We start from the raw sequence: 18,308 nt of genomic DNA, 5'->3' as shown, positions 1-18,308 counted from the left end.
ATCAACAACTGGAACATAACCCGAGGAGACAATTTCATCAGGTAGATATCTGTGAGAATATCCTCCAGGTCTAAACAACCTTTATTGGATTTAAGCTCTTGTATTGATGAAACTTAAGATTTGAAATTTAGAATCTTTACAGAAACTTTGAAAATGATGGTCACTTTCGAGTTTCCCGAAAATGTTTAACATTTAGAAACCAATTAAAGATGTTGGTGATGTCGCTTCTCGGCTGGTGGCCTTCGGTTGTCCTCGGTTACAGCTTTGAAAGCCATCCAGGTACTTGCAACACGTTCAGAACCTTATTAGGGCTTTCTTCGCACATAGTCGGTATACTTTTCGATGATACTCCGAAGTACGAGGCCGAGGCATTCAGTTCCAGTACCATCTGGTTGAACAATTGGGGCTTATAAAGCTCCTCCAATAATGGGAGGATTTTTAATAGCTTCACGCTCGAAAAAATCGGTCAGCAAGTGCCAAAATGGTCCCGGTGACATCACCTAAAATGATAATATTATTGTAATTAGTTTTTTTTTCTCTCGATGGATTAATAAATAAGTTCAACATTGCAAATACTGCATCTAATCTTGCTTTCTTTCAAACTAAATTAACTGCTTTCACTTACCTGATAGAAAGTTCCACATCAGATTTCGATACACCCAATCCAGGTTTTCCAAATACTGGAAAGTTGGCTCCGCGCATGGCTACGATAGTGCCCTAGCGAAAAAAAGGGGGTGCTGATAATCTCGGGTTTTTGTCCCGGTACGCCTTTTCCGTTAGCACTTGGCCTCCCATCGGGAGAAATTCAAAAGATGCTGGAGGCATAAGCGACGACGTTTCAAAACAACAAACAGCACAATTTTTTTGTTGCAGTTTGTCGCTAATTTGATGAGGTAGGTCCTTTGTCTATGGTTTCGTTTCGGTGCTGCAAAGCTCCGGCCTCATTTTTGAAGATTCCTACCGGAAGCTGCTGATTTCGGCTACGCAAACTTATTTAATCTTCAATTCGGCCGTAAGTGACTTTCGGATGGCCTTCTGCTACCATGTTTTGGCTTTCATAAATCCAATGCCATCCTCACTGGGTCTGATGGCAACATCCAGCTCCGGACGATTCGCTGAAAACTCTAGTCCCTGCTTTAGTCGAGGTTATCTGAAATAAAAAGCACGTCTCAGTTATGCTATCAGCACTTATCTAATCTAAACAAAACTTATTGGTAAGCAGATTTTTCTAAAAAGAACTGAAAAATTGTCCTTTTGCACTTTTTCCTGTTCTGTGGCTGGAGTAAACACATCACTGGTAATTATGATTTGTTGTTGCGGTTTGTTGTGATCACGATTTTGAAGTGTCAAATTTCCATTAGTAGTGGTGGTAAATTTTTCACTTGCTTTGGTGAGAGTGTGAGTACGAAATACCGCCGATAGATGGCAATATAAAAAAATTAGCCATAAATGGAATCGATTTTTGTTCTAAGAGTCAAGTCAGTATGATCAGTGGCTATAGTATACATGCTACTGTAATGAACTGAAATAAATAACCAAAAAATGATTTACTCAAATTCTGTTAAACTTACAAAAATTTCGAAAACTGCTAAGTGCTGGGACGGCAGCTCACAGATTAGCAGCTTGGTGAACTTCCCGTAGCGACGGATTCCTCGTATTCACCGTTCCTGGTCAATAGAGATGCCGTTAATGTTAATGTTATTTCGACAGATATGATAGCGAACTGTTTAAGCAACGCGTTTTCCTCTGGTTAATTTTCTTTTTTACGAACTATTCCATGAAACGAGTCTAACACGATAATTGATTTTGTTTTTATTTGGATAAACAAAAAAATTTTACAGTCCTGTAATTTAGAACCAGCCTGTAAATAATGCTCTCATTTAAAAATAAATGCTTCGACCTGTAAAACTACAGTACATGTCCTGCTCCTTTTTGTTACAGGACATTTGCTGTAATGTTAAATGATTTTTCTTGTATTTTTAAACCAATCAATTGGAAATTACTTGTTTTTTAAATTACAGGTTGTATTATTTTACAGGAAATCATTTTCAATGACACGTAATAGTCATTATTTTTTTCTGTGTGATTTATGGTGGGCAGAAGTGTGTCATTCCTTATGAAATTATTGATTTTCGATGCGAAGTCATGAAGATTTGTAAAAAAAAGTTCCCGGGTTAGCCGCTGTGTGGCGCTTCAAGCACTTGACTCCCAATTTTTTTGGTCTGTTTTGTTGCTTGTTAAAATATCTTCTTCTTCTTTCTTCTGTTCGAAGTTATCATCTGACAACTTCTATTTTGTGGCCCAGTGACTGAGACTATATGGCCATTTTCATAGGTTGTCTGCAAGACGGCTAGCCGTATTGCTTGGCAACGGGTCGATTATGTGTACAAGTACCTTAGTGTTTTATTGTTTATAATTTTAAATTAGCTTTTTGGACAAAAGCAGTAACTTCTCTGTAAAGCTCATTGTCGTTCAATTTCAGTAAATCAGTTAGACACGTAAAACGTAATTCGAATGAATAATTGGACCTCAGGTTGTTAAATTTTGGACAAAATAGTATCGAGTGTTCTGCTGTTTCTGGGGACTGACAAATGTTACAGTCACCATCGTCTTCGATTTCCATGATGTTCAGCTAAATCTCGAGTAGTCGTGCCCTGTGAGTAGTCGGTTTATGAGGCGAATTTCGTGTCCTTCAAGATCCTTTTTGTGAAACCACGGTGTAGGCAAGTATTCTGGATAAACCTTTCTGAATGTCTTCCCTTTCAGAGTGCCTTGTGCGTCGCAGTACTCTTCGTACCATCTTTTTGTTTCTACGAGCTTCTGTTCTTCAAATTTATTGAACGCATCTTTCAAAAAAAATTGGTTTTCCAAAACTGGAGCAGTGTCAGACAGCAGAGGTGCAAAGCATCGCATCATTTTGCATGCAGCGTTCGACTTTTTCCCGACCAGATCAAACTAACTTCATCTTCGGAAGCGTCGGCTTGCGAACATAGCACGCCGACTTTTGATTGTAAATGAACGCATCGCAACGACGCTGTGGCACGATTGGTTCAAATGACTGCATCTCTTAAGTTCATTCCGATGCTTTGCGAACAGTTCGCCTACTGATTTTAAGGCGACGTCAACCGAAGGATCCGTTCGTTTGAATTTATCGGGGATAAGTTAAAACGACCTTATCGAGATAGGGTCGTTTGAACATTCAATTGAATGTTCACTTTTGAACGTTCAATAGAAGTTCGTCTGATGCGTTCGGCAGCCTAAGGCAAGACGCCGAGCCGTGTTTGGATGGGATGGATTATTGGTATGGTGCATTGCTTGCGTGTGATGTTCGGTCGTCGCTCAACGATAGAGGGTGTCGGGTGTCTTGTAGCGCGCGGACGACTTGGTAAAGAGAATGAGGCGCAGTTACAGTTTTTATTTAACGGTGCAATTTTACTGAATAAAATGCAAACCGCCCAACTACGGTTGGGCTTGTAAGGCTTGTAAGAGATTGTTTATTCTTTTTCATTCCATGTTAGGTTCAGAACTGAAGCAAACCGTCAATACCCGCGAAATTTAATTCAAATTTTCAGATTTCAGATTTTAGATTCAGATTTCAGATTCAGATTCAGATTTCAGATTCAGATTCAGATTTCAGATTTCAGATTCAGATTTCAGATTCAGATTCCAGATTCAGATTTCAGATTCAGATTTCAGATTCAGATTTCAGATTCAGATTTCAGATTCAGATTTCAGATTCAGATTCAGATTTCAGATTCAGATTTCAGATTCAGATTTCAGATTCAGATTTCAGATTTCAGATTCAGATTTCAGATTCAGATTTCAGATTCAGATTCAGATTTCAGATTCAGATTTCAGATTCAGATTTCAGATTCAGATTTCAGATTCAGATTTCAGATTCAGATTTCAGATTCAGATTTCAGATTCAGATTTCAGATTCAGATTTCAGATTCAGATTTCAGATTCAGATTTCAGATTCAGATTTCAGATTCAGATTTCAGGTTCAGATTTCAGATTCAGATTTCAGATTCAGATTTCAGATTCAGATTTCAGATTCAGATTTCAGATTCAGATTTCAGATTCAGATTTCAGATTCAGATTTCAGATTCAGATTTCAGATTCAGGTTTCAGATTCAGATTTCAGATTCAGATTTCAGATTCAGATTTCAGATTCAGATTTCAGATTCAGATTTCAGATTCAGATTTCAGATTCAGATTTCAGATTCAGATTTCAGATTCAGATTCAGATTTCAGATTCAGATTTCAGATTGGAAATGGACTTCCGCTCATTATGAGTTGATGTTTAACATATATGAGTTGATGGGTTGATGATTAAATATATTGAGTCCCAAATTCATGGCGTACACCATTTGATTAAGACCCGAAATCAGGAATTTGGAATTCATTTATTGGGGGTGGAATAGAAAAAATGAAAAATTTGGTAATATTTTGTTCACCAGAACTATCACTAAATGTAATGAAATGATTAACTGTTGGTGGTAAATTTTCAAACATGATTTACTTTTCAAATGCCAATTAAATTCCATATTTTTTTTCGTCCCGATGGAATGAACACTTTAAATGGAAATGACGTTTGGGTTGGTGGCAAAGGGATATAACTTATACCGTTTAAATAAATTACTTGGTAGCAAAGGGCTCCAAACAAAAAGTAATTTTCAGTAAGCAGTGAATCTGAAATCTGAATCTGAAATCTGAATCAGTAATCTGAATCTGAATCTGAATTCTGAAATCTGAAATCTAAAATCTGAATCTGAATTCTGAAATCTGAATCTGAAATCTGAAATCTGAATCTTAAATCTGAATCTGAAATCTGAATCTGAAATCTGAATCTGAAATCTGAATCTGAAATCTGAATCTGAAATCTGAATCTGAAATCTGAATCTGAAATCTGAATCTGAAATCTGAATCTGAAATCTGAATCTGAAATCTGAATCTGAAATCTGAATCTGAAATCTGAATCTGAAATCTGAATCTGAAATCTGAATCTGAAATCTGAATCTGAAATCTGAATCTGAAATCTGAATCTGAAATCTGAATCTGAAATCTGAATCTGAAATCTGAATCTGAAATCTGAATCTGAAATCTGAAATCTGAATCTGAATCTGAAATCTGAATCTGAAATCTGAATCTGAAATCTGAATCTGAATCTGAAATCTGAATCTAAAATCTGAAATCTGAAAATTTGAATTAAATTTCGCGGGTATTGACGGTTTGCTTCAGTTCTGAACCTAACATGGAATGAAAAAGAATAAACAATCTCTTATAAGCCTTACAAGCCCAACCGTAGTTGGGCGGTTTGCATTTTATTCAGTAAAATTGCACCGTTAAATAAAAACTGTAACTGCGCCTCATTCTCTTTACCAAGTCGTCCGCGCGCTACAAGACACCCGACACCCTCTATCGTTGAGCGACGACCGAACATCACACGCAAGCAATGCACCATACCAATAATCCATCCCATCCAAACACGGCTCGGCGTCTTGCCTTAGGCTGCCGAACGCATCAGACGAACTTCTATTGAACGTTCAAAAGTGAACATTCAATTGAATGTTCAAACGACCCTATCTCGATAAGGTCGTTTTAACTTATTGACGTCGCCTTAAAATCAGTAGGCGAACTGTTCGCAAAGCATCGGAATGAACTTAAGAGATGCAGTCATTTGAACCAATCGTGCCACAGCGTCGTTGCGATGCGTTCATTTTTTCCAACCACAAGTTAGGCGTCGTGGCTGATCTTAACCTTTTCAAGAAATAATCAGCTTGCGACTTTTTCTCGACGACGTTTGCGCTGAACGTTCATTTGCACCTCTGGTCAGACAGTCCCATGTTGGCCAATGCATCAGCAATATCGTTTGCTTCAATGTTGATGTGGCTAGGGATCCATTGAAAAGCAGTGCCAAAACGCTGTGCTATCTCTAGAATCTCTACAATCAGAGCAGGTGCTTGCAAGTCATCGAACGTGTTTCCAAGGATGGTACAGGCGGATCTTGAGTCAGTGTATATAACTGCTTCCGGTATTTGTTGATCCTCTATACACTTCATGGCTATTCTGATGGCAATAATTTCGGCAGATGTGATGCTTGTTTCGTCGTTCAAACGGTAAAAGTATCTAGTTTTAGCACATTCATTGTATGTATATGCCAACTGCACAAATGTTATCTTTTTTTGAGGCGTCCGTGAAGATTCTCCTGCGTCGACTGTATTTTTTGTGCATAGTAAACAAAACCGCTTGTTTCATAATTTTTGGGCTGATATTCTTTTTAGTTAGCGTTATTCCTTCCAACTGTGTTGCAATTTCGATGTGGGATGTTTTATTGAAATTTTTGGTCTTGGTAATTTTATCGTAAGTGTGTTTATTCTTGAGGTACATTATCTCTTGATAGCTGTATCTATTGATTGGTGTTATTCCTGTGTCATTCAAATTTTGAAGTTGGTATGCTACTATGTTGTTTCTACTGATACATCTGGCAATTTCTTTGCAAACAACTTTTTCCTGGCACAGGTTCAGGGGTTGCTGTCCTGATATTGCCATGAGTGCATTTAGTGGAGTGGATTTTGTGCAGCCGGTCACCCTGCGAAGACATTGATTGTTAACTACCGCTATTTTCCTTTTATTTGTGTTGTTCGCGTTATTTTGAACAGCTACACCATACTCTGTGATGCTTCGCATGAGCGCCTTGTATATATTGCTCATAGTTTGAGGATGTGAACCAGTTCGCGTGCCAGATATTATTTTAAGCATGTTTAATCTATCGTTTATTTTTCCTACTGTTTCTCGTGTGTTAATAATACCAAAGCTTAGTGAACGGTCCAAAGTAACCCCAACCCGGGCAGACTTTTATGGCAAAATTATACCTATTTTTGCTATCATGCCTTGAAAGTAAAATGAGGTATCATTTTGCCCGAATAAAGGTGGTACAATGCCAAAATTTGGGTCTCATTTTACATATACGGATACCACATTCATGCCTGCTTTAGGTTTCATTGAAAGCATAATGAAACCTCGTTTTGCAACTATCTCAAAACTAGATTGGATAGCAAAAGGATACCACTTTTTGGCATTGCACACATCCACAATTTGGCATCGTTGTGCTGTCAAAAATGTTTCGAAAAAAAAAAATTTCTAAACGAGGTATTAATAAGCATTTAAAAAAACGAAAATATGGCATGAATGTGCCATCAGCGTATGAAAAATAAGAGGCAAATTTTGACATTGTACCAGCAAAATTTAGCACAATGATACAAAATTAAGCTTTAAAGACATGATAGCAAAATTTGGAATAATTTTACCCTTCATGTCTGTTCGGTTGTTTGGTTTGGTCATCAGATTCTAAATTTTTCCGGTTAAATCTCTAATGAAAACAAATTGATTCATTTGCAGCGAACCCTAGACAAAACGCCTAAAGGCCGGCAATGTATTCGCCTTCAAAGATATGAGAATTAAAAAATTGAAAGAATAACTACACTACTACCAACTACGTTGTTGCACTTTTCACAAAGTTTTACATGGAAAACAATGTTATGTAAAAAATAAAAGTTCATGGTAAATATACAAGATAATTATCTCTGTGCAGTTGAACCAACATGAATGTCAAAAATTGTTGTTATTGAATGATTTGTTGTTAAAGCACCATAAAAACTGAAGAAGTTAAGCTTATATATTTACATAAGAAGCAGTATGAAAACAAAAAAATAATCATTTTTAACGGAGTAATTACAAAAAACGTAAAATACAACTTAAACGGCTTAGTTTAATTTTAATCAACTGTTTCAACTATTTCTTATTTGTATGAATCAAATAAAAAAAATACTGCTGTAATTTCATTGCATACTTTATTATTCAAGGAATTGTCAAATCAATTTCGACTCTTTTCTTAAAAACCGTTTAAATATATTTTTTTTTTCAATCTATATGGAGAATAAGTATTTTGATTAACCTTACGCTAGATGAAAAATTTATTATTCAAAGTATTTCTTTTCGCACGAAGTAGCAACGTTTTAAACCACAAGAGGGCATAGCTTGAATTTAACCGATTTTTTTTATTACCGCAAAATTTTATTATTTCACTTAACAAATATGCTGTTTTGGAAGACATGTCTTAATTTCACTTAAAGCTAAAAGTTTAGTTTAAACACTCGTTTCAACTTACATGATCCTAACGAACGACACAATTTGTTTTCTTTTCTTGTATTATCTAGATGTTTTTTTTTTTGCTGATTCCAAAAGCAGCGACATAAGACATATGGTAATATCGTTTACAACAATGTAGAAATGGTACCAAGGCACTCCGACCAGTGTCTAAGGATTGATGGAGTTGAGAAGATCGAAGTTGGTTGATGAAGACTAGACTCATTGATCCTCGAAGACGGTTCCAGCCTCCTTGCCATTAATAGGTGACCGGAAACAAGTAACAATGTACTGCATTATGTAGATATCAACTTCTAGATGATAATTCATATACCTGGAAAATAATTGGAAATATTCTGATTAATCTTTGTGAAGACTTAAAATTTTAGCTTTTAAAGGAATATAAATATCATCTTTTTTTTTCAACTAATGGATAAAAAGTGCGTAGTAAATATACTTTTTTTTAAATGATTTTCTACGACTTTTAAACATATAAAACAAAATATATTTCATTGATTTTTATATGAGAATGAAACGGAAAAAAATACACTTGCAGGGGTGTACGGTGTACTTCATCTATTTGAATTAGATTACAGTTATTATACTTTGATTCTTTTTTTCAGATACATACATTGTGGGTTCGTTCGCGGAAGTGTCACATACATGAAAAACTTCCAGCTGAATTTCAAAATCGATAATTTTGAGTTTGTCTACAAACTGAAAACACTGGGGAAGATTTATTCTTCTACGTTTCATTTCCAAACATTTGATTCAAATTTATATAAGTTAATAAACCAATGATGTAAATATTTTGTTTAAAGAAAAGAATATGCTTTTAATACATTGTCAATAATTGATTGTAAAATTTTAGGAAATAAATCATAATTAAGTCAACATTCCACATTTTGTTTTTACACATTATTCATTCAATTTGACCTGAAATATCGTGAGCAACTTTCGTTTGATCAGCTTATCGAAACATCACCATAAAGTTGAGATGCGTTAGATAAGCTATAAAAAGAATGGTGTTAGTTTTATTCACTTTGATTTGATGAATAACAGAAATATCGATCCAGGGATCCAGGGATGATTGGATGGGAAGAATAAATTCAATCGTTCCTGGACAAGCAGGAAATGGAAACGCTAGCAGCAATACCTATATAAACAAAGTACATTTCAATTGTCCAGGATGCAATACTACTAGATAGAACTTGGCTAATTCATAAGGTGGGAAAACTTTTAAGGGAGACAAAATTGAAGATAGGTACTTACCACTTTTTAAAAGTATCCAAAACATAAAACCAGTGAAGATATGGGCCAATTTGTCCTAGCTCACGCAAACCAAAAAAATCCAGCAAGAACAATTTGCCTGCTTTTGGGATGACTGTCGGAAGCTCTCCTATCAGCGATTCTGGCAATTCAGACTCCTTGTTTGAAATGGAAACTCCTGACACTGTGATTCTGAAATATTATTGAATGCTAGGTTAATGCTGAATGTCTTGCCGAACGAGCCTATAGTAGTCGCTTCAATCTTACCGTGTCCAAAATTGGCTTTGGTTTTCAAGCAATGTTTCCCGGCTGCAGTAACCTCCAGGCCCAGACAATAATTTGCTCATTTTGATTCGTTTTAACTTCACTGAATCTTCTAGGAATCGTTTCGGTCCGTATCACTACGAAAAACTCGCCGCAAACACCTTCGAATCGATACTCGATATTTGTTTATTTTGTTTTGTTTTGGTTGATGCTTACGATCCAGAGGTGCCAGGCCTACTGATTTTTCTGAAATTTTACAAAATCTCTCGCGAATTGTTCTGTTTTTTTTAATATTATCATTTTGAATGCACCGAATTTAACTGCTGTATGATAAATTTAAAAAAATATTCTATCGTAACATTTCATAAGGGCGAAACTAGCAGTTAGCTCGAAACGAGAAAAACGCGTTTGAAATTTCGGAACATCTTATCAAATACAATTAAAAAAATCGACCACTTTATGTTCAACAAAATCAAAAAATGTGCATTATATTAACTTATTGTTCGTTGGTTGTCAATAACTTCAACTCTTTTTACTTAATTTCAGAGATTTTGGAGTTTCGCCTTTTTTGTTTTCGATTCCAGTTACGCCTGCAAGTTTTGCCCAATTGATTTGCCCATTTTTGTTTCGGTTTTGAAGTTCCGCCCTTTGGTCCTACACGCAAAAACTAATAAGGCTATTTTGTCACACTCGGACAACTCAGTTACGCCTATTGGCCCTATACGAATAGTAAAATCAACTCCATTTGAATAGGCGTAACCAGCGTGCCTACAGCTACGGGTGGTTGCATATTGAGGAAAAGTAGGCAAGGGGTACCAAAAGTATCTCATTGGTGGGGGGTGGAGACGAAGCGCTTTTTGGCAGCGAATTTTTCGCCCACCATGCCTACGATTACGATTGCCTGTCACAAGATGGACTTTTTTTTCAGGGATTTTCATCCTATTGGACGATGCATCCCGTCGACCACAAGATGGACGATTCCGTGTATTGAACACACCCGAAGCTGTACACGCCCTGGGCGTAACTTCACGTTCCAACGAAAATTCATCAACAGGAAGTTTCGCCCAATTGAATTTTATCAATTTTTTGGAAGTTTAAAGTAATTTTCTTCTTTTCATACGCTCGAGACTTATGGTCTGAAAGGTTCTGTCAGAAAGTAAATAAAAACCTTCAAATTATGGAAGAAATAGATGTTAAAATTTAACTATTTTTAGAGAAAAATTCCTTGATACTAGAAAAGTTTCAAAAAATTCAACTTTATGTAGATTAAAAATAAAATAGTTTTTTGCAACGGTGAATCTGCGAATACGCGGTAATTAAAAAAAACTTTTTCGGTCAATTGAAGTAAACAACAGAACAAAGAAATATTTAATTATCCTTCGCAAATGCAAATCACCCGTTTCAGATTGTTGATAATTGGTTCGTTATTAAGCGTTGCTTTTTAATATTTTTTTGGAAATTAAACGATTTCTTAATGAAGCTTGGTTTTGCTATCAAATGAATGGAATGTTAAATTATACTATCATTATGGTCTCAGGTTTTAAGTTTATGAAAATTAAGGTTGCCTTAACAAAACCTCGTTTTGGCATCACATTATATTTTACACCAAAGTATGCTATCCGCTTGCTATTGATACCTTAAGCCTAGTCCACACTAGGAGACGGTTCGTCTCGAGACGGTCTCAGCGTCTCCCATTTTCTTCGGGAGACACTGAGACCGTCTCAGGTTTCCAACAACAACAACAGACAACAAAGTTCGTCTCATAACAAAAATCGCAGTTCATGTTGCCTAGTGTGGACTAGGCTTTAGTTTAGTCTCAGTTTGCTTTCAAAATAAATAATTTTGAAGCCTTATTGATGCCTATTTTTGCTAACATGTAAAAATCAATACCAAATGATGCTATCACTTTGCTATTGAAATCTTGTTTTGGCCTTATCTTGCTATCGTTTTGGGCATCAAAGTCTGCTCGGGAAGGTATTTATGACTCCTTACGGTTTCTAGTTGGGTTCCTTTGAGATTAACCGTTAATTTTTTGTTGCTAGCTTGGAAGATGATTGCTTTAGTTTTTTCAGGATTGATAGCAAATTTCAAAGACTCTGCCACTTCGACAAATTTGTTCATATATTCTTGTGCGTTTCTGTTCAATTCGTCTAATTTATTGCCTGTCACTAGCAGACTTGTAAACCATCGACATTTTCTCTGACAGTCGCACAGCCTGCTTTTATCAGTATCATTGTTCATGCTATCAAACGAATGCGACCGAAAACTTGCCGAACAGTCGACTACCATCAAACGAAACGACATTCATTCTTCTTTGTGTGATTGTCGAACGAAATTTCGTGTCTTGGTACACGAGAGGGATAATTTGATGATCAAACGACCATTATTCCCGACAGTTTACGACATCACCTATCTCTTTCACGCAGCAGAACTTACAGACTCAATAAGCAAATGCAAACTTTTCTATTCACTCCCTCCTGTTGAAAAAAAAATTCGCCACTCTGCAGCGCCGGGTGATGTTTGGATGTGTTGGTCGAACAATGTGGAATGATTATCTCGATTATCTACGCAAGAGGGATGAAAGTCAAACGACTAACCACAACGAAGATCAAAATTTCATTTGACATTTTTTTGCTCTCCGATCAAACGATTGCGCTCTCCACGATTGTCACGAACGATGTGTGGTGTTTGTCTCCGGAAAAATTCAAACGATGGTGACCACTTACAAGCCTGGTCACTAGGATGCCGAAATCATCGGCAAATTGAACGAGATTTACTGCACTATGATCGATCTTATGTAGTTCTAACGTGTACAGGTTGAATAGCGTAGGTGAAAGAACATCCCCTTGGGGTAGACCTTTACTGATCGTTCTGGAAATCGTTAAGTTTCTTATCTCGAGGGATATCTTTCTATTTATCAAAAACGAGGATATCCATGTTATTATGTCTCCTGGTATACACAGATTAATAAGAATATTTTCCAATTTGCTTGGATCTACTGCATTAAAAGCGTTACTTAAATCAACACAGATAAGGGCAACCATTTTCTTTTCTCTCTTATATTTTTTAATGGAATTAACAACGAAAGAAAGACAGGTAGTTGTGGACATGTTCTTTCTGAACCCGAATGATGTTTCTCGCAGAATTTTATTTTTATCTATGAATGCATTGAGATCTTCTAATACTGCACTGTTTATAATTTTTGTGGTTGTAGGAATGAGGCTTATCGGTTGTTTTCCAGATGGTAAATTTTGGTCCCTCCCTGGTTTAGGGATTGCAATCACTTTTATAGATTTAAGAGTGTCGTCAATAAAACCTCTCTTCCACATTTTATTCAGATCGTCTATTATGTTGATAATCACATCCGGGTTGATGTGTCGCAATGTTTCGTAGGAAATACGGTCACTACCTGCAGCTGAATGCTTATTCTTTTTAGCTAGAATTCTATCCCATTTATTCTTATTCATTAAATCTTGTGTGGCAACTGGAATTGGCCATTCCCAAAACTGGGGATCATGTTTGCCGAAATGAAGATCTGAGAATTCTTCAGCTAGCTTAGAATCCTCGTACATAACGTTGTTTTCTTTCGCCCTAACTCTTTTGCCTGTCAATCTACCAACTTTTAACCACAATTCCTTGGAACTAATGAACGGATTCAATTCTTTAGGGAACTCTTCAATTTTTTTCTTTGTTTCCTCTCGCTTTTTCCTCAAGAATATCGACGCCTTTTTTTTTTATTCTAAAAGATTTTGAAGGTTCGATTGCGAGTTAAATTTTTTTCTTGCTATGCATTTTTCTTTCCATGCTTGCTCCACTTCGTCGGTCCACCAGAATTTAGGCTCCCTCGTATCTTTTTTCCTGTTAACTTTATAGGTCCTTCTGACTACTGGGAGTAGATCCTCTACAGTTTTGATTTCCCTTGGATCTAACTTAGCCATCTCTTCATATATTTTTGCTGTGTTGTAAATGTACTTTTTAGTCCTGTGCTGTATATTGCCTATCAATGTTTCAATGACTATGTGATGGCTACCGATACTAAAATCTTTAACATTCCACTGTATCGCTGACATCAATTCAATCGAACATAACGTGACATCAATTGCCGAAGACCTCGCATTTAGTTGAACGGGGATAAAAGTTGAGGAGCCATCATTAAGAATCAAAGTATTGCTGTTATTTATTACATTCATCAGTATTGTACCTTTCCGGTCACAATCTTCACTACCCCATGTGTAGTGATGTGCGTTAAAATCGCCTCCAATCAAAACCTTTTTATAATTTCTAACGCTGTTAAAAATTTTTGTTACATCTTCTTCAAATTCCGCAGTAGAGATAGATGGGCTCATGTACACCGATATAACTACCAGATCAAGTGATAGTATTTTTATAGCACAGGCTTGTGTCCAACGACCGATGTTGGGCAAAGGGATTCTAACAAAGTTGTAGTTATTATTCAGAAAGATTGCTGCCCCCCCATAGTGATCATCTCTTGCCTGAGAGATCAAATGATATTTGGAAATTTTGTATCGATTTGTATTGATGTAACATTCATTTATCCATGATTCAGATATAAGAGCAATATCGTATGAAACCTCAACTAGAGTATTAGTGAGTTCTGCCTTATGTTTTTCTAAGCTCTGTATGTTACACTGAATTACTTTTAAAGTAGCCATTTTGGTATAATGTATAGATTTTTAAAGTATATGTCTAACTGAGTTTTTATTTTACTGATTGAAGTTACTGACATTTATTTATTTGTCGTAAATCGAGTTTGCTAATTTAAAGTACTTTTGTGTACACATTTTAAACTTACTTTTCGTTGTTTCCTCGTTGTCAAGCTGTTGTAAGAAGTCCGCATAGAAGCTCATTACAGTTGCTTGGGTTTGCTGGCTAGCCGTCATCTCTGCTTTTTTTGTGGCCATCTGGATCAGATGCTCCCACCTTTTATTCTCCTCTACGTTGTTCGGATTAGTTGGTGTGCCTGTCGACTTTTGTCCGGTGTTTACCTCCTTGATGATGTTGTTGCGTTCAGTCATGGTTTTATCCGTATTTGCGAGATTGTCGGATCAAAGCCGTTTTCCTCCAACTGGCTTACCATTGGGTCTGTCCGGGGAGGCTGGGTCATTCGGCCGAAAGTCATGAGGCCGAAAGCCATTCGGCCGAAGGTCATTCAGCCGATGGACGTTAGGCCGAATGGGCTATCTGGCCGAACAGGCCACTAGGCCGAATGGGTTATTCGGCCGACGGTTATCCAGCCGAATGCTGTTAGGCCGAAAGGACGCAAGGCCGAAAGGATGTTCGGCCGAATGATCACTAGGCCGAAAGGTCATAAAGCCGAATGGTTATTAGGCCGAATGGTCATTAGGCCGAATGGTCATTAGGCCGAATAGTCGTAAGGCCGAATGGTCGTAAGGCCGAATGGTTACTAGGCCGAATGGTCAATAGGCCGAATGGTCGCAAGGCCGAATGGTCGCAAGGCCGAATGGTCGCAAGGCCGAATGGTCGCAAGGCCGAATGATCACAAGGCCGAATGATCGCAAGGCCGAATGGTCGCAAGGCCAAATGGTCGTAAGGCCGAATGGATGCTAGGCCGAATGGTCGTAAGGCCGAATGGCCATAAGGCTGAATGATCGTCATGAATGGTTGCTAGGTCAATAAGAAATCTTTTACACATGTCGGCATGCTAAGCCGAAAGGTCGTAAGGCCGAATTGCTGATAGGCCGAATGGTCGTTTGGCCGAATGGCTGTTAGGCCGAATGTTCATAAGGCCGAATGGTCATTAGGTCGAATGATCACAAGGCAATCCATTAGGCCTGATGACCATTCGGCTTGATGACTATTCGGCCTAACGACCATTCGGCCTAACTACTGATCGACCTAACTACTGAGCAGCCCGACATGCAAGAAAGCGATAATATGTCTTATATTTATTTTATTAGTCATCGAAAAAATATTGTTTCGCACAGACTTATTATTCTAAGAGATACTAACACACTCATTAAAATAACGGTTACATGTGTCTATTGGGTTGTAGTAGGCCTTATAGGCCTAGCATAAATTCGGTCCAACGACCATTCAGCCTAACAATCATTCAGCCTAGTGGCTATTCGGTCTAACGACCTTCTAGCATCCATTCGGCCCGACGATCATTCGGCCTAATGACCATTCGGCCTAGCATCCATTCGGCCTAACGACCATTCGGCCTTGTGACCATTCGGCCTCATGAACATTCGGCCTAGTGACCATTCGGCCAAATGACCATTCGGCCTAACGACCATTCGGCCTAATGACCATTCGGCCTAATGACCATTCGGCCGAATGATCATTCGGCTTAGTGACCTTTCGGCCGAATGACCATTCGGCCTAACGACCATTCGGCCTAGTGACCATTCGGCCTAATGACCATTCGGCCTAACGACCATTCGGCCTTGTGACCATTCGGCCGAATGACCATTCGGCTTAGTGACCATTCGGCCTAGTGACCATTCGGCCTAATGACCATTCGGCCTATCGCCCATTCGACCTGATGACCATTCGGCCAAATAATATTCGGCCAAATAACCTTCGGCTTAATGCCGCATTCGGCCTATTGTCCTATTCGGCCGAACATCCGTCGGCCTTTCAACCCATTCGGCCTAGCGACCTTCGGCCTAACATCTTTCGGCCTATCGGCCTTCGGCCGAATGTCCGGCCCCCCTGTCCGGGTATACTTTGACTGCGGGTACAATTTTTCTTCGTTCCAAGTTTGTTAGTTGCCATTGTTCACGTAGATTATGAGAGACGCCCTGTTTCTTCGATGAGTTTTCGATCGATGGAAACTCATCCAGATTTTCCAAGGCAGAATAAGAATTCTGGGTCCAAATAGGCACCTGTTCAGTCGCTTCAGCAAATGTCATCGTTCGCTTTGCCATCAACGATTTAATGTTCTTTTGTCTCTCTTTTTCAGGACACTCATCGTGTTGCGACATATGATCGGGAGATTTACAGTGTGCACATTTTATCGGGTTATTACATTTTGCGAAGTCTTCAGAATTATCATGTTGGACAGCACAGCCCACATCGTTTTTTCCCTCTGCAATTGTCTGCCCGATGATTGAACCTGAGGCAGTTCTCGCAGACAATCAGTTTTTGAAAAAACGGTCTTACTCGGGTTGAGCAAGCGAACAATCGAATTCTATCTGGAAGCTCATTCGATCTGAACATTACACTTATGCGATTCGTGGGTACTGGTTGTTTATCAACATACCGTGTCAAGCGTTGAACCTTGATAATGGGAACATCACACTCAATATCCGCTAAAATCTCTTCGGGATCGATCTCCGTCGGGACTCCAAAAATAATTCCGGTCACACAAACCAGATGTTGCGGCATATATGCCTTGAAGACGCTACTTGGGTCTTTGTTTACTTCCTCCATAATCATGTTTGCCTTGACAAAACTATTAAAGTACACCATGATACGGTTCCTTCCATTCTGCTTCATATCTATTATGTTTTGCTTGAACTTCTCCTTTTTCCGTAGAGTTGAACCAACCATAAATTTGTTAATCCGCGCTCTTTCTACTTGTTCCTTTAGTTCGAAATAAACCCTATACGGGGTCGAATCCGCGTGTGTATAGGTGATGTTGATGAACTCTTTCTTTGCTGAACCACGTTCTTCATCCCGTCGCACTCGCTGTAGCTCTAAGCTAGCTGCTCCAGGTTCATCCATACTATCGTCGGTGAGTTCCCTCGCTTTCCTAATTGAGTTAGGTGGATCCGCCATTTTGGATTTTACCCACGTCAATGGCGTGCTTTTTCTACAGAGAAATCACTGTTAATCACTGTTTTCTTTTCACTTCTACTTCACAAAGCACTCAAATGATTCGAAGAAGTCCCTCCGTATATCCAATTCACTTCCAGAATCACTTCTAAATCTGTATCCTCTACTCCACTCGATATACTTAAAAACGCGTCTGTCTCACTCGTCGTTCGCGAACAGAAAAAAAAAAGTTGTTAAAATATGAATGATTCAAAATTTCGAAAATTTTCTTCCATAGTTTGTTCTGAGTTGCTTAACGGATAAACCAAGCATAAGATTACTTTTTTGGACGTAGCAATTGGCGTTGAGGATCAAAAATGTGAAAAAAGAGTGCGAAATAAGAATAGCACCACTTGAGTTTTTCAACAAAAACAAGATTATTTTTAAAAATTTACTGTGTAAAAGTAAATAATAATGCTTCTACGAGTTATTTGAATAGATAACTTACTGCATTTTAGGAGTTTTATAGAATTTTAAAGGTTTTCAAATGTATTAAAAGGAGGTTTTAAGAGATGCTCCTCTAGCGTTAAGGAATTTGATATTTGAGCTATAAAACTTTATCAAACTGCTTGATTTCTTCATTCAACTGATTGAACATTCTTATTATAAGAGGAAACACATCTTACCTGTCGGCAATTTATGGGGTTTGAACCCAAGAGTTTTCTTGCCGATACCGGGAATCGAACCCAGTACGCCTGGCATACCTAGACCAGACTCGCGCCAGCCTATCTGATAGACCACATCGGCGTTAAGATATTTCAACATGGGTGCACGGTATAGCTGCATTCGCCGATGTAAATTATATACATAGAAAGAAATAGTTTTCA

At 38.0% G+C, this 18,308-nt stretch overlaps 2 protein-coding genes across 4 annotated transcripts in view; one reads left to right on the top strand and one right to left on the bottom strand.

Annotated features, from left to right (window-relative positions):
- The window catches only part of LOC129742751 (unc-112-related protein), a 154,369-nt gene that overhangs the window by 13,478 nt on the left and 122,583 nt on the right, over window positions 1-18,308 (top strand). The gene's annotated exons all lie outside the window — the stretch shown is intronic.
- On the bottom strand, window positions 1,271-9,828 carry LOC129742776 (uncharacterized). 2 transcript variants are annotated; one of them, XM_055734727.1, is made up of 3 exons: window positions 9,685-9,828; window positions 9,421-9,609; window positions 1,271-1,667 (listed from the first exon to the last, which is right to left on the bottom strand). In XM_055734727.1, the coding sequence occupies exons 1-3, from the start codon at window positions 9,762-9,764 to the stop codon at window positions 1,616-1,618; spliced, it is 321 nt and encodes a 106-aa protein (XP_055590702.1). In that variant the 5' UTR covers window positions 9,765-9,828; the 3' UTR covers window positions 1,271-1,615. The 2 variants fall into 2 exon arrangements, with proteins under 2 accessions (XP_055590702.1, XP_055590695.1); XM_055734720.1 differs by lacking the exon at window positions 1,271-1,667 and adding an exon at window positions 8,194-8,482.

Source organism: Uranotaenia lowii, chromosome 1 (genome assembly GCF_029784155.1).
Source record: "Uranotaenia lowii strain MFRU-FL chromosome 1, ASM2978415v1, whole genome shotgun sequence".
NCBI lineage: Eukaryota > Metazoa > Arthropoda > Insecta > Diptera > Culicidae > Uranotaenia > Uranotaenia lowii.
Note: the sequence above shows the minus strand (reverse complement) of the source record. Positions and strands in the feature narration are given on the sequence as shown.